Consider the following 22600-nt stretch of genomic DNA (forward strand, 5'->3'; position numbering starts at 1 on the left):
GTGCGTACACAAAGGGATGTGCAGACAGTCTAAGACTGCGCACTCTCACACCGCAGGCTTAGCAGGGTCAGTATTGCGAGAAGCAAGACATCAGCTTCAGCAGCAACTGTGTGGCACTACCTGAAGTGCACAAGTGTTCAGTCAGAATCAACGTGAATTATGGCGGTAACTTCACGCTTAACCTAGTACTTGAAGCATTTTGCTGCAGTTAGTTTTTACAAGGAGGCCAGAAAAAATATGGAGTGTAGAAGTTGGTTCCTTGGCTTCCCTGTTCTTTGCAATCACTTCTATTAAAGAACAATGCTTGTATACGTTCATTTGTCATGTTTGGCTACAGCAAGAGTGCACTATTTGATAAATGTAGCGCAGTCTCACTCTAATCGTGCTCATGTGACACTCTTGGTATGTTAACAGCATGGCAGATGTGTTTGTTCAAAGGTGAGCACTGCACCCCTCTTGAGTCTAGCAAAGATATGGGTGCGTACAATTTTTTTTTGTTCATCTTTCTCGTTGCAGAGCCAGATTGTTGTGCTGGCAGCCCAGATCTCCTGGTCGGAGGATGTGGAGGCCGCCCTGCAAGCAATGGAGAAGGCCGGCCCAGATGCCAGCAGCCAGCCCCTGGAGGAAGTGCTCCAGTCGGTGGAGCAGACTCTCAACGTGCTCGCCGACTCTGTGCTCCAGGAGCAGCCGCCTCTGCGACGCAAGAAGCTCGAGCACCTGGTAGGCGGCTCGTTGGTGCACTTGAGTGAAATGTGTGGCTTGCTATCCCAGTTCTACGGATAACTCTAAAGTCCTCTCACAGAAATTTCAGCCATTGCTATTTAAAGTGTGCAGGAACACTTGAATAGTGCACATGGACGGCGCATTTTAACCTCTGTCCAGTTGGCAAATTACACAGCTTCTGTAATCATGTGTTGCACTCTGCGAACAGGGAGTGACTAGTTTCCAGTAATGCTTCAGAGCTGTATAGCCTGAGTGGAAGAAATTGTTGTCGTAAGGCCTTATGAATGAAATATTGCCTTGTTTCTCAGAAAGGAGTGCGCTTCTGCTGCATACAGTCCTCTCCAAGTTGGCTCACTGAGAAACTGTTAAGGCAAAGTGCCAAATCTCCCGCCTTGTTCTTTCACTAACGAATTTAACCCTTGGGAGCCTGCATGCTCCACTGTGCGAAGTGGTGTTTAGAGAGTCCCAGTAGACAGTTTGCACAAGAACATGGGTGCATCGTGTTTCTTCATTGGTGTGCTACAGGTTGCAGGAGTTGTGCGTTGCGTTTACCGTAACACCTTGCATACCTCTCTTGTCCGTTTCGTAATGTGGATCCTCACTGTTCTTTCTGGCTCTCCTGCGCAGATCACAGAGTTTGTGCACAAGAGGGACGTGACGCGGTCACTGCTCAAGAGTGGCGTCCGGGGACCCCGGGACTTCCAGTGGCTGAGCCAGATGCGCTTCTACTTTGACCCGCGCCAGGCCGAGGTGCTGCGCCAGCTGTCCATCCACATGGCCAATGCCCGGTTCAGCTACGGCTTCGAGTACCTGGGCGTGCAGGACAAGCTGGTGCAGACACCGCTCACCGACCGCTGCTACCTGACCATGACACAGGCCCTGGAGGCACGACTCGGAGGGTCACCCTTCGGTGAGGAGAAAGACTCATTGTTTGCCTCTGCAATTGATGCTCAGACGGTTTGAACTGAAAGGAGACCGAAAATTTGTTCACGCTATGGAAATTTAAATAACAAATTAAAAGGGGACACTGGTCTTTGGGACCAAAAAATGACCCAAAAATCAATTTAAAAAAAAATGACACTTTTGGAGCCTATAGCTATTATTCAACTCTACCAGTTTTCTCCTCCAGGAAATTTGTATTTTGACCATAACATTAAATTGAGATCACTGTGTGGGCTCAATTTGTGCAGGAGCAGGTGATTTAACACCATGAAAATTTTGGACACCTGGCTGTCTTAGTACGTCAATATCTCAACGTCTAGGACAGATAGACATGTCATATTGCTTGCTAAGGGAAGCTGAAGGCACAATGTATGCAATAATCGAAGCACAATTTGTTCAATCACCGCTTCAAGAATTTATAATTTTGCAAAGTTTATCTATGCATGATATTCACACTTTGATTGCTGCTATTCTAAGTGCTGTAAAATTGCTAATGAGGGTAAAATGAAAAAAAAAACTGCTGTGATTATTATTAATTTAAATTAGTTTTCTAAGGAACTAACAAATTAATTTAAAAAGCAATTTCATATTTGAAATCAGTAAAAAAAAAAACTGAGCAAGGTGACACAGTTTCAATAGGATTTGACTAAAAATAAGGAAAATAAGTCTAAGACCAGTGTCCCCCCTTAGGAGAGTCTTTTCGGGAAAAATTGTTAAACTTGGGCATAACAAAATTGACAAAAGTCAATAATCTGTTAAATCTCATTTCCGCACGAGGCTCGCGAGGATGATCTGAAACATGCAGTGCTTCATGCCTAGAGGTGCATTTTGTTTTATTTCTAGAGCCCATGCACTTCATCGTTGTCTCTGTACAGGACCGGCCGGCACGGGCAAGACGGAGTCTGTGAAGGCCCTGGGACACCAGCTGGGCCGCTTCGTGCTGGTGTTCAACTGTGACGAGACGTTTGACTTCCAGGCCATGGGCCGCATCTTTGTGGGTCTGTGCCAGGTGGGCGCGTGGGGCTGCTTCGACGAGTTCAACCGGCTGGAGGAGCGCATGCTCTCGGCCGTCTCTCAGCAGATCCAGATGATCCAGGAGACCCTGCGCAGTCGTGAAGGTGGCAAGGGTGGGTGACCAACACATTTCTGCACGGTGCAGTACTAGTTGCCTGTGGCCAGCTCAGAATTGGACAATTTAACCAGGATTCCTGTTTAGGCAAAGGGAACAGTACTGACAGTCCAGCGGAGTAGATTCCAAGAGGAGGTGAATCCAGCAGGAAATGGAAGACAGCTCGGAGGGCAGATTACTTGAAGGAAGTCTCCTGGGATGGGGCAGCCGCAGCAGGCACAGGGCAAGGGTAATAGGATTGTGGGAGAGGCTTTTTTCTTCAATGGGCAGGGCATGTAGTGCGAAGGCAAGGTTACCGCTGGTCCTTAAGGGTAACGGAGTGGATTCCAAGAGAAGGCAAGCATAGCAGGGGGCGGCAGAAGGTTAGGTGGGCGTATGAGATTAAGAAGTTTGCAGGCATAGGGTAGGCGCAGCTGACAAAGGACAAGGTGAATTGCAGAGACATGGGAGAGGCCTTCACCCCGCAGTTGGTGTAGTCAGGTTGTTGGTGATGATGATGGATGCAGTTACATGATGGGCACGTAATGCAAGGCTAGTCTTTTTGATTGTGCTTTTAATTTATTCTGGATATGAAAATTAGCTAACCTGCATTTTTCCTTTTTCCTCATAATTGTTGTCTTTTCATTTCACTGTTTGGTAATGGACACAGACACAGCTTGTTCGCATTTCCCATTCGTAAGAAGCATGCCATGGTCAATCAGTATTAGAGCAATTTATTAATACTCTATTATCATTATCATCGTAATCTTTCTGTCATCACTCCCTCCCCCTTTTCTCAAAATGCAGAGCAACTCTCCGTAGAGCTGATTGGGAAGCAGGTGCGGGTTAACCCGGACATGGCCATCTTCATTACGATGAACCCGGGCTATGCGGGCCGCTCCAACCTGCCCGACAACCTCAAGAAGCTGTTCCGCTCGCTGGCCATGACCAGCCCCGACCGGCAGCTCATCGCCCAGGTCATGCTCTTCTCACAGGGCTTCCGCTCGGCCGAGAAGCTGGCCTCCAAGATTGTCCCCTTCTTCAAGTGAGCACCAGCTTTCTCTCCGTCTCTATCTAAATTCATTTTCTTGACTTTTTCGCATATTCAAAGGAAGAGTTGTAACAGCTTACGGTTAGGAAAGTGACAAGTGCTTTTTTTCGCGCAAAATTCGCTTCGTTTCTTCAGTCTTCATGTGCAGAAATGAAGAATTTCTTTTGAGTGAGCGAATACAATATTGCATGCTTTATTTTTCTGCTTACAAGCAAACAATAAAGTTCTGTTGAAAAACTTCTCCATTTGAAATTTTGTTTCCGGAGAAGGATGATGGCACCTGTAATTGCTGAAAAAAACATACACGTCACACTGAACATTATGGTCTTGCCTATTGTGTTACTTTGATGCTTGGGGACGCTGTCGTTTGGTCTATGTTTGTCTGGGACCCAAGGGGAAAGTTCATGAACCCCAGCACTGCACTGTTTCTGTTTGTTTTGGGTAGCTGAGCTGTTGGTTTTGAAAATGGAGGCGAGGCTGCACTTGTGTCCATCAGCCAATCGCACACCATTAGCAATGTCTTGACATCGACATGGTACCCTGCACAAATGAGCTGTACCGACTTAAAAACACTCTATTATTTTTTCTGTCCTCAGCTTCATAACAGGTGGTTATTTCGCCCTTTCTGCTCTAGGTTGTCATGCGTACTGTACATACTGCGCTTGGGCTTATGGCAAACTGAATCTTTGCGACTTCTTCTCCCTTGTTGCAGGCTGTGCAATGAGCAGCTGTCCAACCAGTCGCACTACGACTTTGGTCTGCGTGCACTGAAGAGTGTGCTCGTGAGCGCCGGAAACATCAAGCGTGACCGCATCCAGCGGATCCGAGATGAGCTGCGCGAGAAGGGCGAGAGTGCCGTCGAGGAGAACTCCATTGCAGAGCACCTGCCCGAACAGGAGGTGCGTGCCAGCGGTTGTACTTGTGGGGCGGAGTGTATATTCGTGTTTTTCTGGTGCAAAAAAATGTTTACCCTTGATGCACACCGTGACGCTGTCCTATGTTGCCATATCACGGCGTCGTGGAATTGTTCTTAGAAGTACCATAAGAGCATCACAAAAGGGCTAGCATATTAGAGCTCTATTAATTGCTACATTTTGAAAGTGCTGTTTGAAAGAAACTTATGAACCAGGAATATCATCCAAATTTATAAGTAACTGACTGGCCGAACTGTCAAAGGATTTGCCAAAGTCTACTTTCATAACCTCTGTGCCTGGTTGCAAATACGTTAAGGAGTGAGAAACGAAGGTTACTTGTCTTCCTTGTTCAGGATGTACTAACGCCGCCCTTGTCCCCCGATCCCTCAGATCTTGATCCAGAGCGTGTGCGAGACCATGGTACCCAAGCTGGTGGCCGAGGACATCCCCCTGCTGTTCTCGCTGCTGTCGGATGTGTTCCCCGGTGTGTCCTACACCAGGGCCGAGATGCGCAGCCTCAAGGAACACATCGTCAAGGTCTGCCAGGAGATGTTCCTGGTGGCTGGCGAGGGCGAGGAGCAGGGCGGAGCCTGGATGGAGAAGGTGCGGCCTCTCTTCCCCTTTACTTTTCTCTTCTATTACAACTACCACGAGCTTTTCGCAAGAAAACACAAGTAAGGGAGTGGTCGATTACTTGAATAAATGACTGGCTTTCGTTATTGGGAAATGGTTGCCTAATTCTGTATAGCTGTCCTCGAGGTGTTGAGAAGTTGTCTTGATGAAAAAGCCCATAGTAATGCATGTGAACCAAGAATGCTGAAACTTGCTTTGTGAAAATCTTGAAATGTTTTGTCTCGTATCCTTTGCCTGATGCCAAAAGCAGAATGATACTGCCAAAACCGCAGCGGTAACCTAGTGGTTTGAGCACCTGCCTCGCATGCGGGAGGTGCGGCGTTCGTTCCCCAGTGCCGCCGGGCATCCACCGGTGATACAATGGGCGCAAGCCTTCCCCTGTCCTGGTGCTCGGCTTCTTTAGGGTGAAATGCTTGGGAAATGGGTCTCTGACCCCACCTTGAAAAAAAAGAAGAAAAATACCTGGTGCCATGGCACTTCTTGGCCCCAGATGCCCCTACGCCATAAAAAATCACAGTCATCATCATCAGAATGGTACTGCCTAGCACAAATGATGTTACGTGGCGGCCAGCTGAAGAATGAGACGGGATGACTGATGGCAAAGAGCTGATTTTAATGGCTGCTGGCCTAGCGCGATCGCTCTTTCCTTTACCACTGCCAGCTTAGTCTTCATGACAATATGTAGAACAGGCATTGAGCTAGACTACAATCTTTGCAGGCTAAGGTGGCATTTCATGCTGCCCTAGAAAAAGTAGTAGATGTTTAAAAAAAAGTGGCATATGCGCATCTTCCGTTACAAACACCAGTGATTGTGAGCAGGTGCTGCCAGCCTACCATGTATTGGCATTAATTGTCTCTGCCTGTTGAGGAGTGGGTCTGTACCACTTGCACTGTGTCATGGGCAAGCGTGGAAGCGTCTCGTCAGCTGGCCTTCTCATCGCGTTTGTTGCAGGTTCTGCAGCTGTACCAGATCTCTCAGCTCAACCACGGCCTCATGATGGTAGGCCCCAGCGGCAGTGGCAAGTCGACCGCCTGGAAGGTGCTGCTGAAGGCACTCGAGCGCCTTGAGGGTATTGAGGGTGTGGCCCATGTCATCGACCCCAAGGTGAGTGGGTCGCCTGTCTGTGCCTAACCTTGTTCAAACGCAGGCTGTGGTTGAAAAAAGGGCACTAAAGGTAAAGGAAGTGACAGACAACAGTGCTGGTCTGTCGTTTCCGCTGTTTGGTTTTCTTTTTCTATCTGCAGTCATGAACCAACCTGACTGGCTACCTTTCAGTTTGGGTTATTGTATCTGTTGTCCTGTTGTCAGTCATTGGAAGCATGTAGGTGTAAATACAAGGGATGACCTGACTTAAATTTACATAGTTATGCTGTTAGTGCTGTAGAAGACAGTGCACATGTCTGATTGTAGTGGCTGTATTCTTTTACTGCGCTAGCTGTATAGTAGTGTCATTTCTCAAAACCCAATGTAGGCGGTGCTAGTATGAAGCCTAGGAAAAAGTGGATGAAAGCAGAGATGCAACATGGAGGGGGGAAAGTGGAGATAGGGCTAGTACATAAGCGCACTGCTAGTGCAGACCCTGAATTATCAATCGGAATGATTGCCTGTAAATTTTTCCCATTACTTCTTCTAGATTACCAGTAATCTATTGTAGTGGCTTTGAGATTGGTTAACAGGCTGTTTTTCATGGCCTTTGAGTGGAGTTTGTTATGGACTTTGTTAATTAGAGCTGACAGGCCTTATCCTATGCCTGGTGCTCAGAGCTGCACGCTCATTCTTGCAGGCCATCTCCAAGGAGGCACTCTACGGAGTGCTGGACCCAAACACTCGTGAGTGGACCGACGGACTCTTCACCCACATCCTGAGAAAGTGAGCAGTGGTCCTCCTGTTTAACTTGTAGTTGCAGTTCTAGCTAACATGTTCACAGAGTGAAGCCCACGAAATTTTTAGTTAACATCATGGGAATTGCTTGGTCTTGTGCAGGCAGTGAGTGAATATGGTAATTTTGTCGTAGTCTTCACGGCACTGTAGGCTCTTTAGTGGCAACTTGGATCACTAGTTGCAAATTCAGTGCCATTCTGTGTGTCCCTTCCCTTACTCTGTCCTGTTAGTTTTCGCTGTTGAACCTTCATGAATTGTTACGAACTCACCCAATCTGTAGTTCTTCAGTTGGTGCACTAGCTTTATGGCCTGTGTAGGATAGCGAAATTTAAAACCTTGCAGGCATCGAGGATTTCATGATTAAATAAAGAAATGCAAAGAGACTTGGGCCATGGAATTTTCCTGCACAAATACAAATAGGATGTTAAGTTTGGATAATTTAACATCTGATGTTGAGGAATCGAGATGATCTTTCCTTGACCTACTGGATGCAATTGCAGCCATTAGATGACTTTTTTTTGTTAGTAACATCCTTTTCGTAGCCACCTTTCCTGCAAAAGAGGCACTTTTTTTTACCCTTGTGGAAGTCATCACATAGGGAGCCATGAGAAATAACACACTTGCTGTCTAGCAAGAGTTGTCCACATTTTTAAAGTCGAAGAGAAGGGGTTGAGTCGCTATTGAGCAGTGAAATGGTGTACTTTTGTCCAGATGCACCATCACCACTATTCCCTATGCTTCCCACTCCCTCTTAGGATCATTGACAACGTGCGCGGTGAGATCAACAAGCGCCAGTGGATCATCTTTGACGGAGACGTGGACCCCGAGTGGGTGGAGAACCTCAACAGTGTCCTGGACGACAACAAGCTGCTGACGCTGCCCAACGGCGAGCGGCTGAGCCTGCCGCCCAACGTGCGGGTGATGTTTGAGGTGCAGGACCTGCGCTTCGCCACGCTGGCCACGGTGTCCCGCTGCGGCATGATCTGGTTCAGCGAGGACGTGCTGAGCACCGAGATGATCTTTGAGCACTTCCTGCTGCGGCTGCGGCACATCCCGCTCGAGGAGGCCGAGGAGGAGCACGCCTACCGCGGCAAGAAGGACGCCAAGGAGGACGCCCTGTCCCCGACCCTGCAGACACAGCGGGATGTGGCGCTCATCCTGCAGCCGTACTTTGGCAGTGAGGGCCTGGTGGTCCGTGCGCTGGAGTGGGCCTCAAGGCAGGAGCACGTGATGGACTTCACCCGCTTCCGGGCCCTGGGCTCCCTCTTCTCCATGCTCAACCAGGCCACGCACAACGTGCTTGCCTACAACCACTCGCACCCTGACTTTATGATGCAGGTGGGTCTTACTGCTGGTGGATGACGGACAGGGGCTTGGCTCTCTAGTACCAAGGTCAAAGTTCTGTGGAGGTTGCAAAACTGCATGTTTCTTCCTCAACTAAAAGTGAGCTGCCTCGTACAAGTGCAGCTAGGTCACTCTGTCTTTGCACTAGTCGAACTTCTTTCCTCTTGCATGAGAGAGTTCCTGCGTGCTTAGTGATGTAAGTTCTTTTGTCACTCCTGCTTTTGGAACTGTGAAAGTATGAAGATTAGTGCTGTATTTACACGATTTTAAGTTGACTCGAATGTAAATCGACCCCCCCTACATCACATTTCTGAAAAAAACAAACAAACTTGGAGATCGTTTACACTTGGCCTTTAATAATAGAACACGATAGCACTACGGCCTCTGCTTATTTCCAGCTGTTATTGGCTGTTGCACATACCAAGACGAAAATGTATTAGTCACTGGACTACTCGTCCACACTTGCGCCATCATCCTCACTAGCGCTGCCACCGCACTGCTGCGGTCCCACAGCTCGTCATTCTAGCCTCGTCGTGCAGCGAAATCCCGCACTTTGCAACCAGCCACATCACGACATCGCGTAGAACAGCTGAAAATTTCGCCTCGCTACAGCTGCCGCACCTGTATCACCCGTTGGGAATGTCGAACTTGCAGCCCGGTGCACAGTTCGTTTCTTCGACATAGAGGATGACAGCCATCTTGAATGTAGCTGTGAACGAGCGCCGGTCGCTTACTGTACCTGGAGCACAAATGACGAATGACGAAACACTGCATTACAAACTTGTGAAATGCGGCCGGCAGTAGTCAAATGAATCAGAGCCAAAGAGAAACTAGGCATGAGTGGCATCGGCTCTTCCGTCGGCTACCAACACTCCGCGGTGCCGCTGCGGTTCCGAGTGGGGGTGCCGCCGCAATTGGAACAGCGGCCCTACCATCAACTATCGACGCTTCCTTGAGCGCCAAGTGCACTGTTGAAAGCAAACAAAAAAAACTTGGACGACGCCTTTTAAGAGTAGAACACAAATGCGCTATCAGGCCACCACCGCTTATCAGCAGATGCAATCTGCAACCACTTGTGGGGAGTGGGCTGGTGCTGTTTGCTGTTTATCAACAGCCACCATCAGCCGCCTCGCGCGGGGTGGGGATGCCGGTTCTGCACGTTGACATAGCAGCTGCTCAAGGCCAGCACCAAGAGCGATGCGATGAAGCCACGCAGCAAAAATGCAACCACGCTGTAGCATGCCTGATATTTCGTTTGTCTCGCCATTATTTTTGGTGCAATGCTTTGGTTTCGATTTTAAGTAAACCCCCACTTCAGATTTTCAAATTTTTAAAAATAGGTTGTTACAATCGTGTAAATACGGTATTTGCTTAAATAAATGCTTCAATGTTACCTTCAGCTCTCCATAGATCAGCTTCTGCAGTGTTTGAGGTGGTGGGATCAGTATTGAGAGTTCAATCTCGGTTAGTCGTGTTTTTTTAATCACGATGCAGGTCAAGAACACTCACTTACAGGCCTGCCTTTGTGCTTTGAAATTGAACTTTGTATTGACAAACCTTTTCGGCTTTTTACTGCAGAGTGTCTATCCCTGGTGGTACATGTGCTACAGTGTGAAGACACATTTAACAACATATTTAAGGCACATCTTTAAGTTGGACTTCTAATAAGCCGAGCATACCTACACGTGTCATCAAACTTGTGTGCAACAGAGTAGACTGTAGCTGGAAGTCCGCCTAATGGGAATCTGGTGGCAGACTTGATGGATTGAGCTGAACTGTGTTACAGAAGTCTGCACTTTACCAAAGGCATTATCGTGATCTTCGAAGTGGCTGGAGCTGACATACTGACAAAGCTGCCTTTACCTTGCAGCAAGACCAGCTGGAGAAGTACATTCCCAAGTGCCTGGTGTACGCCCTGCTGTGGTCGTTTGCCGGTGACGGCCGGCTGAAGGTGCGCTCTGAGCTGGGCGACTTCATCCGCAGTGTGGCCACGGTGCCCCTGCCGGCCAACATGGGGCTGCCCATCATTGACTACGAGGCAAGGAAGGCCTAATTTCTGTCTTTCTTTTTTGCTCACTTTGCACTTTGTGGCCGTCTTTCACTGTTTCTTTGAAGTACGGAAAAAGTTTTCGTAATTTAATGCCACTATTTTAACTGATTTTGTACACTGATGATTCTGAGTCACGTGGAGCAAGGCTGACCTAAAGTGATGTTTCATGAGCATGAGCAGTGTGCACTGCATACAAGGCCTTTTTACCTCCTCACAGTTTTTCATTAGTCAACGGCAACACAGTTCAGCAGCTTGGGCTTGTTGGTTTTCCATCCTGAAGTTAACAGTGCAAAACGTTCTTGTGTTTCGTCTACGTTCTGCGCTGTTAACTTCAGGATGGCAACACAGTTGTTGCAGGACAGCGTTCATCTTTCTTTTCGGTTTAGCTCAAATGGTTGCTGTTAACAGTGAGCAGCCATACTGTGAGCAGCAGTCATTGAACAATCTCGCCATAGCTTTGGTGAGCGCCAGTGTACGCAGCTTGTCTCAAATCCAAATGTCTCGGTTCGCAGGGCGCAAATGGTTTTGGTTTCGCACTCATATTTTTAACTTGTGAAGGACGGCAAAGGGGAATTGGACAATGGCATTGGCCTTCGCATTACTCTCAGTAGTCTCGCCAGAGAACAGCGAGGAATGCTCGTCCGTCGCGATAAGTCGTCCTGCAACTTGTCCCCCCTCCTCTTCCTCAGGTGTCGCTGTCGACGGGCGAGTGGGTCCCCTGGCAGAGCAAGGTGCCCCAGGTGGAGGTGGAGACTCACAAGGTGGCCGCGCCGGACGTGGTGGTGCCCACGGTGGACACTGTGCGCCACGAGGCCCTGCTGTACACCTGGCTGGCAGAGCATCGGCCCCTGGTGCTGTGCGGGCCACCCGGCTCGGGAAAAACCATGACCCTCTTCTCAGCCCTGCGCTCCCTGCCAGACATGGAGGTGGGTGCCCATCTCTCTCCCTTGCACTAAACACATAGCGTTTATAGTGGTACACCACCTGATTTTTTTTTGTAATGCATATGTAGCCCGCTTTCTTGACTGGTTACTGGGTGTGCCCCCTAGATAAGATGGTGTCTTCTTTGCCATAGATGGAATGGAGCAACTCTCTCCTGTTTGCCATGCATTGACACCTCTGTGCAGGTTTTGCACTACTGTGTTGTGATGAAGCAGATAGAAAGTGTAATTGCTGTTGGGGGAGAAGCAAAATAGCACAACTACAGACACTATCAAAAGTCCGAATGGCAAGAAGTAAATGTAGTAGATGAAATTTGTGCGGACATTCTTGTTTAAGCAAGCCAATTAGGGTAAGAATGAGAAACTGCACCGAATCATGCCAGCATGCTCTTGCATCCTTCGTTTTTTGTTTTCTGTTGTTACCTTCCACCTGGTTAATGATGGTTGTTCCAACAGGTGGTGGGCCTGAACTTCTCGAGCGCGACCACCCCCGAGCTGCTTCTGAAGACCTTCGACCACTACTGCGAGTACCGGCGCACACCCAACGGCGTGGTGCTCTCCCCGATCCAGTTGGGCAAGTGGCTGGTGCTCTTCTGCGACGAGATCAACCTGCCCGACATGGACAAGTACGGTACGTGCTGCAGTCTTTCACTTTTTCATTTCAGCCATGGTCTTGGTGAGCCAAAGGCTTTGCTTACAGCATTTGCAGCTGTGGATATACTGGCCCGCTTTTGTTTTGTATTCTATATTTTCTTCAGATTTTTCTTGCTTTATCAAGTTTTGTGCTTGTTACTTGGACAGTGCAGCACTGATGAGTACATATATCATTGGCTAAGTGCATTAAATTTACTTGTTGGCAGTTTTATTGGCTTTCCTGGCCACCAGATTTAAGTTGTCGTCATAATTGTCACTTGTATCTGGAGTTCAGCTTGAAGTGAAAAAAAAAACAAAAAACGTGAGTGTCAGCTGTAAGTGCGGACAGAGATGTACAGCCTTGGTCCAAAGTCTCAACCCACATGGTTTTGCTTTTCAGCCTAGTAATACTGTGAAGCTCAAAACCTTCAGGGAGCAGCCGTGGTGGTTCTGTGGTTATACTGCTCTGCTGCTGTCCCAAAAGATGCGGGTTCGATCCAGCTTCGGCAGTCACATTTCAATGGAGGTGAAGTGCTGAAGACCCTTGTACTGCACAATGTTAGTGCACGTTGAAGAACCCCAGGTGGTCGAAATTATCCGAAGCCCTCCACTACGGTGCCCCTCATAGCCTGAGTCGCTTTGGTATGTTAAACCCTATTGAACAAACCAAATCTTGAGGGTGAGGAAAATCTTAGTCCTCATCTTTTAAGGCACTTTGGTCTTCAGTGGTGCCTCAAGGGTGCCACTGTAAAAGTGAACCATTTGGCCCGAAGTCTTTTGACGAAGGCTGTGTGCGGAAGTGTATGTTTCCCAGTCTTGAAGTGCTTCAGGTTCCTTTCACGTGTTGTAGTACAGGTCTGCCTAGGTGGCTGGCTATCACTGTCATGCTGAGATTCACTTGTCTTTCTTCCTTGTCTGTTCAGGGACGCAGCGAGTGATCTCCTTCCTGCGTCAGCTGGTAGAGCACGGAGGCTTCTACCGGACCACAGACCACACCTGGGTCCGGCTGGAGCGCATTCAGTTTGTGGGGGCCTGCAACCCACCGACGGACCCTGGCCGAAAGCCACTCTCACACAGGTAGGTAGTGGCCGGGAGAACAGATAACCACCCCTAGCCTTCAGATATTTGCCGAATAGAGTTTTATGAGAGCGAATACGTACATTAGTATCTGGAGACAAGCTTTTGTTCAAGCATATTAAGAGCAGTGCATTGTCTTTTGCTTTCTCCTTGGGCTCCTGTCTTCTTGTTCCCCCTTTTTAACATGCTGTTAAAAACAAGTGACATTCTTGTGTATAAGATGAGGCATAAAATGGTTACTGAAGGCAACACAGTTTTTTTACTGAGGAGGGTGTTATGCAGTGAACTGCAGTTTTGACTTTGGGGAAGCAGACGGGGCTTGGATTCTCGTTGACGAGGGCCACTAACAACTATATTAAGTTGTCGTCAGTTCCTTCGTGTATTGTAAATGCTACTTATATTTCTCTAACTGAAGGCATTGCATAGGCATGATTGCTGGTTGGCTGCATCCATCCAATTCTCTCACACCTAATGATACAACGAACAGGAATACAGTGGATTATCGGCTCTATTGAATTCTTCCTGAATATTTTTGACAAATGTATGTATTTCTTACTTTTTATTTATTTACACACACACACACACACGCACGCATGCACACACACACGCACACACAGACACACACACACACCCCTCTGTTTATCATAAAACGGATACATCAAACTGCGAATTGCCAAGCTGTGTCCACTCACATGGCAGGAGGCAGGCTTTGCCTCACTACATGGGCGACTGGTAGTGGTATGGCAAGCATTTGTGCCATGGTTTACGGTTCATCTTCCATTTGCCAACAGCACCGCAGAAGAAATAGCGGCATGAACAGGTGATGGCAGGGTGGTTGGTACACATTTACACCTCTCACTGCCGTTGATAACGCCCCAAAATAAATGGTATCGTCAGTTGTAACCTTCTAGTAGCCATCTTGTGCTCACGTCGACTGTTTCCGAGGTGGTTAAAATGGCGCTGGCTTTCATTCTGGCGTCCGATTTTCCACGTGACACCGCTGTAATGTGGGGAAGCCACACTAACTGGCGTTTGACCTGTCGCCGCCACGTGCTGTGGTGTTGTATGGGGAAGCCAACCTAACATTTGGCACTCAGTTTTTTGCAGTCTCCACAATCGCCGACAGTGGCTTCGGAACGGCGTCAAAACTTCGGAAAAGGTTTCTCCCATTTGCCGTTCTTTGGCTGACTAAATTGCACTTCTTCAGCTTGAGTTTTCGATGAAAGTTTACCTTATGAAATTTGACTGTATCGAATTATTTTAAAATATTTGACCTGTTTGCTATAACGAGGCTTCACTATATTTTACTGGCTTTCTCGTGGGTCACATTTGCTTCATGAGCACTCCTTTATTGGGGCCCACACAAACATGACCTGTGCTCTAGGCGACCATTTTGCTTGGCAGGTTGGTTGATGAATGGAGGGGAACACATGGAACAAGCTGGTGCTGTGCATACATTGGCTTGGCCCATTGCAGCAGTGTTTTGCCTGGTGATATGAATGAAGCTCCAAGTTTGCGGACATGAAGTCGAAGGCAACTGGCTGTTCGCTCTTTGAGATGTGAAGCGTCAGTCGTTTCGATCCAATGGTTGCTATTCACTGGTGTAGAGCACACTTTTTCTGCAGTTCATCCTCATTCTTATTCAACAGCTGGCAGGTCAACTATTTTGCATGTACATTTGCAATGTCACGGTGCTTTTTGCCACGAGTGTCTCTTGGATCTATGGTCGTGCAGATCTCAAATTGATCTTTTTTTTTATGCAACCAGGTTCCTGAGACACGTGCCAGTGGTCTACGTCGACTACCCGGGTGAAACGTCCCTCAAGCAGATCTATGGCACCTTCAACCGTGCCATGCTGAGGATGGTGCCTTCATTGAGAGCCTACGCCGAGCCGCTGACTGCGGCCATGGTGGAGTTCTACCTCATGTCCCAGGTGGGAGCCATGCTGCTTTGCCCTGTGTGGAACTGTTGTGCCTGTAGTGACTGAACAAACTTAAAACATCCACGACATGTTACTCTGTTTCGATGTTGGCACAGACGTGCGACACATGGGAGCTGCAGGTGGAAAAGCACATACGTTTGTTTGTCATTCGCATTTCTGGCCACAAGTCACTGCGACGTAGTGTTATGTAAAAATGTGTGAAGGAGCGTATGAGAGCCTCCACAGCTTTAAAAAAAATAAATTGTAGACAATGCCTAGTAGCATCTATATTCATTCCAAGAAGTAAGGTGCCGGGAAATTCATAACTGCAGCAGCACACTGGGGGTAATTGATGTAGCTAAGTAGAGCCCCAGTGCTTTGTGCGAAATCTTGACTGCCGTCAGCAGTGGTAAACAAAGGTCAAGAAGGCTTGTGGCATGATGAAAATATCACTGTTGCAGCTCATTGCAGCGTGTATTGTCTCCCATAATGCACAAACGCCAAGAAAAAGGTCTCACAATGGCTGCACATGCGTTGCCCAATAGTATAGAGTGCAAAATGTTTTCTTTTCGACAGCATTATATGAACTTAGTGTTTCTTGTGGGAAAGACTCCTGGGAACTTCGTTATAGAAACGGGGCAATTGTGAGTATGACTGCGAGTTCTGAGAAAGGCTGCTAGCTTTGCATTGTGAAAGCCCAGCGTGTGTGCTGTGAGTGTTCCTAAAGTGTGTCTGTGTGCATCCCGTTTGCCATTTGCAGGAGCGCTTCACGCAAGACATGCAGCCGCACTACGTGTACAGCCCTCGGGAGCTGACGCGCTGGGTGCGGGGCATCTGCGAGGCATTGCGGCCACTGGAAACGCTTCCCGTTGAGGGCCTTGTGCGCATCTGGGCCCACGAGGGGCTCAGACTCTTCCAGGACAGGTGCGCAGGGGTTCGGGAGAGGGAAGCTGTGGTCTGGGTGGAATAAAATGGCTATTTTATAAATAGTGCAACAATGCAGCGACACGAAGTGATGAATCTGAGATAATGTTTTGTAGCGATAGCTACATTACGGTAGCATTTCGAGCCTTCAGTGTGGCGGCGCCTTAGCGGTGGCGGCGCCGCCACCCTGTGGCTGCACCACCACGCTGTCACGTGGTTGGTCACGTGGTGCGGAGCAGCTGCCGGCGGCGCGCCGCCGTGGCTGATCACGTGGCTGGTCACGTGACCAAGTTCGACCCGGCCAGCTGTAGCTATCGTGTCACTCCAGGTTTAACCAAAGCTAAACTACCGCTAATTTTTTGTGCCTGCCAGCTTTCTTGTTCGTGCACGTGACTCTTAGTGCTGTTCTCAAAATGATCGGCTGCCTATTCTCCCGTCATTCAGTTCGTCTCAAAGCTTCCACAGTGCATGAGTGGCAAATTTTCATTATCTGCTGTATCCTGTGATACTCAAAGTTTTTGAAGAACTTGGTACTTTGCCTGTCAGGTTAAATCTCTAAAAAGCTGGAATATGTCATCGAGTCAGTTCTTTACCTTCTACGATCTCCTCTGCATGCAGGCTGGTTGAGGACGAAGAGCGCACCTGGACGGACGAGAACGTAGACGTGGTGGCACTAAAGCACTTCCCCAACATCAACCAGGACGAGGCCCTGGGACGGCCCATCCTTTACAGCAACTGGCTCTCCAAAGACTACGTGCCGGTCAAGCGGGATGAGCTCCGCAACTACGTCAAGGCCAGGCTCAAGGTCTGTGCCCCTCTCCGCTCTTTGTCCTTTTCCCCAACGGCAACCATTAGCTTGATTGGGGAAAGCACAAGGCAGGCTAAGAATTTTACAGACAAAGTGTAACAGCCCCACAAGGAGGAATAAGCTAAGCATTTGCAGCATCTTGTAAGCATTTCTGTTGCTGTTCTTAGACTGATTTAGGAGCAAGTTACAAGTTTTGCTCAAGTATTCTGCTGGTGCACATATTAACCCCATTCCACTGGAATTGCCATTGGTGTACGTGCACATTGCCTCCATTCGTTATTTTTGCATCAACTACCACTCAAAAACTTTTCAGATTTTCTACGAAGAGGAGCTGGATGTGCAGCTGGTCCTGTTCAACGAAGTCCTCGATCATGTACTCCGCATTGACCGAATCTTCCGGCAGCCACAGGTGAGGGAGGGATTACATAGCGTAGACCTCCTTGTCACTGCTTGTTTCTTCTGGTCTGTTTTCTGTTCCCTGTGCTGTTACCTTACTGTAAACCAGCGAGCCACTCATCGAGCCATCCATTCTTCGGTAGTTACCCGTGGTCGTGATTGGTTGACCTGTCCACCTCTCCTCTCCGCAGGGCCACCTCCTGTTGATTGGCGTGAGTGGTGCTGGCAAGACAACCCTCTCCCGCTTTGTGGCATGGATGAACGGCCTCAAGGTCTTCCAGATCAAGGTCCACAACAAGTACACCGCAGCGGACTTTGACGAAGACCTGCGGTCGGTGCTGCGGCGCTCTGGCTGCAAGGGCGAGAAGATCTGCTTCATCCTGGACGAGGGCAACGTGCTGGACTCGTCCTTCCTGGAGCGCATGAACACCCTGCTGGCCAACGGCGAGGTGCCGGGCCTCTTCGAGGGGGATGAGTACGCGGCCCTCATGACCCAGTGCAAGGAGGGCTCGCAGCGCGAGGGACTCATGCTGGACTCGAGCGAGGAGCTGTACAAGTGGTTCACGGGTCAGGTGATGCGCAACCTGCATGTCGTGTTCACCATGAACCCATCCTCGGAGGGACTCAAGGACAGGGCGGCCACATCTCCAGCACTCTTCAACAGGTGGGTGTCCGCAGAGGAGGCTCTCGAGTTTTGTAATGCCACCACATAAAGGAAAATGACCCGGTGTAGTGGCTCAATAGTTCTTGTGTTCAGCTGCTGATCTCATCATCGCAGGTTCGATCCCAGCAGCAGCAGCAGCAGCAGCAGCCATGTTTCAATGGAGGCGAAATGCAAAAACAGTAGTGTGTTGTGGAACATCAACGCATGTTATGGAACCCCAGGTGGTTGAAACCAATCGAGGGTCCTTTACTATGGCACCCCGTGTTGCTTGAGGATGCTAAACCCCATAATTAAGGCTTCTGCAGGTGACACAAGTGCCAAGTTTTAGACCGTTGCCTTATGTTCCACTGGTGTTTGCTGCCTTTTATTTATGTTCTTTATCTCCTTAGTCTGTTTCAAGTGCCATAAGTGTGCATTCACCGTCCCAAATTTTTGTCCTTTTTAATGAAAGGAGCCAGAGAAGTCTTCAGCAATACAGTCTATGCCAGATATTATTGTTTGTATGAAAGTCAAATGTCCCCTTGAAATCCCCTGGAGTAGCATGCTAGGCTAACAACCAGGCAGACCTCTCCTGTATTCATTAAGTTTCTCCACCTCCTCCTGCCTTGAAAACCCCATGCAAGGAGCACTATTCGCATTTATTGAACTTCTCGATTTCAGCTGGAAAAGGTCGATAATCTTCGCATGCAAGGCACAGCAAGCTGTTTGCCATAGCTAGCTGAATGTCAGTTACACAAATGTGGTAACCTTCGTTTTTTTAACCATTCGTGGTCAGCTTGTTTTTGTTTTGCTTTGTGTTCTAGCCTGTGAAGACTGCATTACTTGGTGGATGCAAGTCTCTGTGTGGCTCACAGCTGCAATATTGGTTCCTGAGACTGAAGCATCTGACAAAAACTGAGTGCAAAAATACATGCCTGCATCAAGTATAGCTGAGCGTCACTAAGGGCTAATTCAAATTATTTCATTGCTTTTTTCTTGAGAGAGGGGAGGTGGGGGGGGTTTACTTAGTTTGTTGCCATGCAGGTGATCTGGTACTTATAGTTTACCTGGGGACGTAATTTGGCTCCTGACTTGTTATTCAGCCAGTGGCACCTTGCACCTTTTATGCAAGCCCCCTGCTTGCATAAAAGCTGACGAGTTTTCATTGTCTTCCTGTGCAGGTGTGTTCTGAACTGGTTTGGCGACTGGTCAGACGACGCCCTCTTCCAAGTGGGCAAGGAGTTCACCTCCAAGTTGGACATTGACCGCACCAGCGTGAGTGCCTCAAATGAGTTACTGTATTCAGGCTTGTTTGGCATTTAAAAGCTGTATGTACAGGAGGGATCGTGTGACAGGCTTCTAGAAGCTAGAAATCAGCAGAATTTCATAGTGCAGACTAGTAGAGCAGTGCAATTTTGGACCAGTTACGCGTGGGGTGGGAGTAAGGATTGCTCCATTGAAGCCTGTTTCATATATGGTAGCTTTACACGTGACGGGCTTTGTGTGAACAGAGGACAGGAAATCAACCTTGCATGTGTACTGATGAGCACTTTATAGTATTAATGTAATTTCCTATTGATCTTTTGCTTGGCTTAACTTAGTACGTGGTGACTTCTTCTGTCATTGTTTGTGCGTTTACGCGCGGTTGGTGTCTCCGCAGTACATTGTGCCTGCGGAGCACTTCCCGGTAGCCGTGCCAGGCCTGAGGCTGCCTCCCGACCACCGGAATGCCATTGTCAACGCGTTTGTGTATGTGCACCAGACGCTGCACCGCGCGAGCAGCCGGCTCGCCAAGCGTGGCGCCCGGTCCATCACCATCACGCCCCGCCACTACCTCGACTTCATCAACCACTATGTAAGTGGCCTCGATGTGCGCTAGCTCGCGCCATTTCGGGATGGTGACATGTCACCAGCCAGCTGCGTGCAAGCCTGTCTAATTGGCAGCTTGCCTCTTTCTGTGAACTACGGAGGGGGTGGCAGAAATGTGTCACTTATTTCCGCTTTCTCATTGTTCGACTTCCGCTGTGCTTTGTGTGGTGCCACTGGACTACCACCGTGGTAGCTTTTGTATATAACATGTGGAAGTCATGGGCTTAATTTCCAGCGAGCTTCTGTTATCTGGCTGTGCTGATTGTTGGCCTCTTTAGAATGTGCACTGCTTCCGTTTACCTATTCCCGTCATGATCTTGCCAATTAGCCCAGTGCCAATGATCTCTCCTCTCTCCCAGGTGAAGTTGTTCAATGAGAAGCGCTCCGAGCTCGAAGAGCAGCAGCTCCACCTCAACGTGGGCCTGCAGAAGATCCGCGAGACGGTCGAGCAGGTTGAGGAGCTGCAGAAGTCTCTGGCGCTGAAGTCGCGTGAGCTGGAGGCCAAGAACCAGGCTGCCAATGCCAAGCTCAAGGAGATGGTGAGCAGATGGGGCCTTGCGCTTTTGGTGATGCAAAGCACATTACTTTTGCATCGTCACTTTAGGGGGGACATTGGTCTTAGACCTATTTTCCTTATTTTTAGTCCAATCCTAATGAATTTGTATCACCTTGCTCAGTTTTTTATACTGATTTAAAATATGAAATTGCTTTTTTAATTAACTCGTTAGTTCCTAAGATAGCTAATTTTAATTAGTCATTTATTAGTACCTCAGTTAAAAAAAAATGGCTCAATAAAAAGTAATCTTTATCCCATGGCTACATGGTATAGTGAGTAAAGAGTGCAATAATCAAAGCAGTTTTTCTATTTTACTCTCATTAGTAATTTTACAGCACTTAGAATAACGCCTGTCAAAGTGTAAACCATGCATCACTAAACCTTACAAAACTATTAATTCTTGAAGCGTGATTGAACAATTGTGCTTTGATTATTGCATACATTGTGCCTTCAGCTTCCTTTAGCAAACAGTATGACATGTCTATCTGTCCTAGGCGTTGAGATATTGACATACTAAGACAGCCAGGTGTCCAAAATTTTCATGGTGTTAAATCGCCTGCTCCTGAACAAATTCAGCCCACACAGTGATCTAAATTTAATATTATGGTCAAAATACCGATTTCCTGCAGGTTAAAACTGGTAGAGTTTAAGAATAATAGCTATTGGCTCCAAAAATGTCATTTTAAAAAAATTGATTTTTGGGTCATTTTTTGGTCCCAAAGACCAGTGTCCCCGTTAAACCGATGTGAGCGTGTTTGCGATGTTTGTTGCCTGTTAGGATGGGAAGAAAAATGTGCTCAGATCAAAAAGCATGTGTGCATATGTGTTTTTGCATGGATGACATGCGATTAGATATGTACAATTAGTTTTCAAGGTGATTTCTAGTGTTCGTCAGTAACGCTTCTGACCGTGTAATGCAGCTGAAAGACCAGCAAGAGGCTGAAAAGAAGAAGATGCAGTCTCACGAGATCCAGGCACAGCTAAGGGTGAGTGGTGTTTTATAGTCACTTTGTGTAATTGTGCAACAAGGGCCAGTTCGTTGGTCAAAAATTGCTTGTTGGATTGGTCGTCACTAAGGCCCCTAGTTTTTCGCGATTCCGCAAAAAATCCCGGATTTAAGCACCTTACGGAATTGCGTGCTAGCAGCCACATTCCCTTTTTTTGATGCTATTTTTGTTGGGGACATCAGTGGGAACGGCAGCATGACGGGAAAAATGGTGATTTTACTTCATTTGCACGATTATAACGAGAGAGGTAGAACTCGGGAGGACTGGCTGTCGCAGTCTTCTTACTCGTCATTCTGCGTTCCCTTTCCCAGAAGACGCTTTTCTCCTCTTCGTGGCATCCCCCCGCTTAGGAAAGACCAGCTCGTATGTTAGCACAGTTTATCTTTTGATGCTTGTCCCCAATGCACCTATGCACTGCGGAGAATGTTCCGTGGCGGGGGACTGACACTGCAGCTCTGCTTTCGCTTGCACCCAGGTTCAGTGAACTCTTATGTCTGCACATGTGTGGTTGGTTGCTAAATGCATTATACGACCAGAATTCATCGGAATATTTAACATACAGTGGACTCTCGTTAAACAGAACCTCAAGGGACCGGAAAAATATGTTCCGTTTATATCAGGAGTTTCGTTTAGAGAGAGAGAGAAAGTTCAGGATTTCGCAATCCATTCTGTGCTGCTTGGTCCTGACGAGGCAGGTGTGCGTGCAGTTGGCAGTCTACGCGGAAGCGGATCTCAAATGCAAAATCTAGATAATAAAGAGAACGGTACACTATGGGCGCAAACTTTATAGCACAAAAGCAGTAAGCAGTGAACTTTTTTTTTTCAAAGCCCTACTGAAATTTTTTTTTTTAAAATGTCAATAGTCCACTTATTCTGTGGAAATCAGTAGGAACTGCAATTTATTGGCTTGTGAAAAAGGACTTTATGTTTGCTTGTTTTAGCTTTCCCAACCATTTTCTTTGCATGGCACCACCCATACTAGACAGGCTGCTCACTTCTGCAGAATTCTCGGGAGCCGCCTTGCTCGCCAGTCCCCACATGCTGTCGTGTCTGCAGCGGCAGCCTCCCCTGAAACGGCACGACACACTATGCCATTCCGATCTTTAAATCTCATCAACCACCCTTCGCTGCACGAGAAACCTTCGATGCCGAGCTGCAGAACAAATTCTTCCGCTTGC

General features: G+C 48.0%; 1 protein-coding gene across 2 annotated transcripts in view; it reads left to right on the forward strand.

Moving 5' to 3' along the window:
* Positions 1-22600, forward strand: part of Dhc64C (dynein heavy chain, cytoplasmic) — an 80354-nt gene that overhangs the window by 28696 nt on the left and 29058 nt on the right. For both annotated transcript variants that reach the window (XM_077665808.1, XM_077665809.1), the window contains exons 29-50: positions 517-720; positions 1351-1633; positions 2541-2792; positions 3581-3818; positions 4537-4723; positions 5129-5341; positions 6324-6476; positions 7156-7241; positions 8009-8591; positions 10468-10635; positions 11337-11573; positions 12045-12219; positions 13145-13298; positions 15066-15231; positions 15980-16143; positions 16762-16948; positions 17265-17360; positions 17539-18011; positions 19172-19265; positions 19651-19845; positions 20219-20398; positions 21336-21401. In XM_077665808.1, coding sequence (XP_077521934.1) covers positions 517-720; positions 1351-1633; positions 2541-2792; positions 3581-3818; positions 4537-4723; positions 5129-5341; positions 6324-6476; positions 7156-7241; positions 8009-8591; positions 10468-10635; positions 11337-11573; positions 12045-12219; positions 13145-13298; positions 15066-15231; positions 15980-16143; positions 16762-16948; positions 17265-17360; positions 17539-18011; positions 19172-19265; positions 19651-19845; positions 20219-20398; positions 21336-21401 — 4554 coding nt within the window. The remainder of the gene's footprint in view (positions 1-516; positions 721-1350; positions 1634-2540; positions 2793-3580; positions 3819-4536; positions 4724-5128; positions 5342-6323; positions 6477-7155; positions 7242-8008; positions 8592-10467; positions 10636-11336; positions 11574-12044; positions 12220-13144; positions 13299-15065; positions 15232-15979; positions 16144-16761; positions 16949-17264; positions 17361-17538; positions 18012-19171; positions 19266-19650; positions 19846-20218; positions 20399-21335; positions 21402-22600) is intronic.

The sequence above is a fragment of the Amblyomma americanum genome, chromosome 5 (assembly GCF_052857255.1).
Source record: "Amblyomma americanum isolate KBUSLIRL-KWMA chromosome 5, ASM5285725v1, whole genome shotgun sequence".
Classification (NCBI taxonomy): Eukaryota; Metazoa; Arthropoda; class Arachnida; order Ixodida; family Ixodidae; genus Amblyomma; species Amblyomma americanum.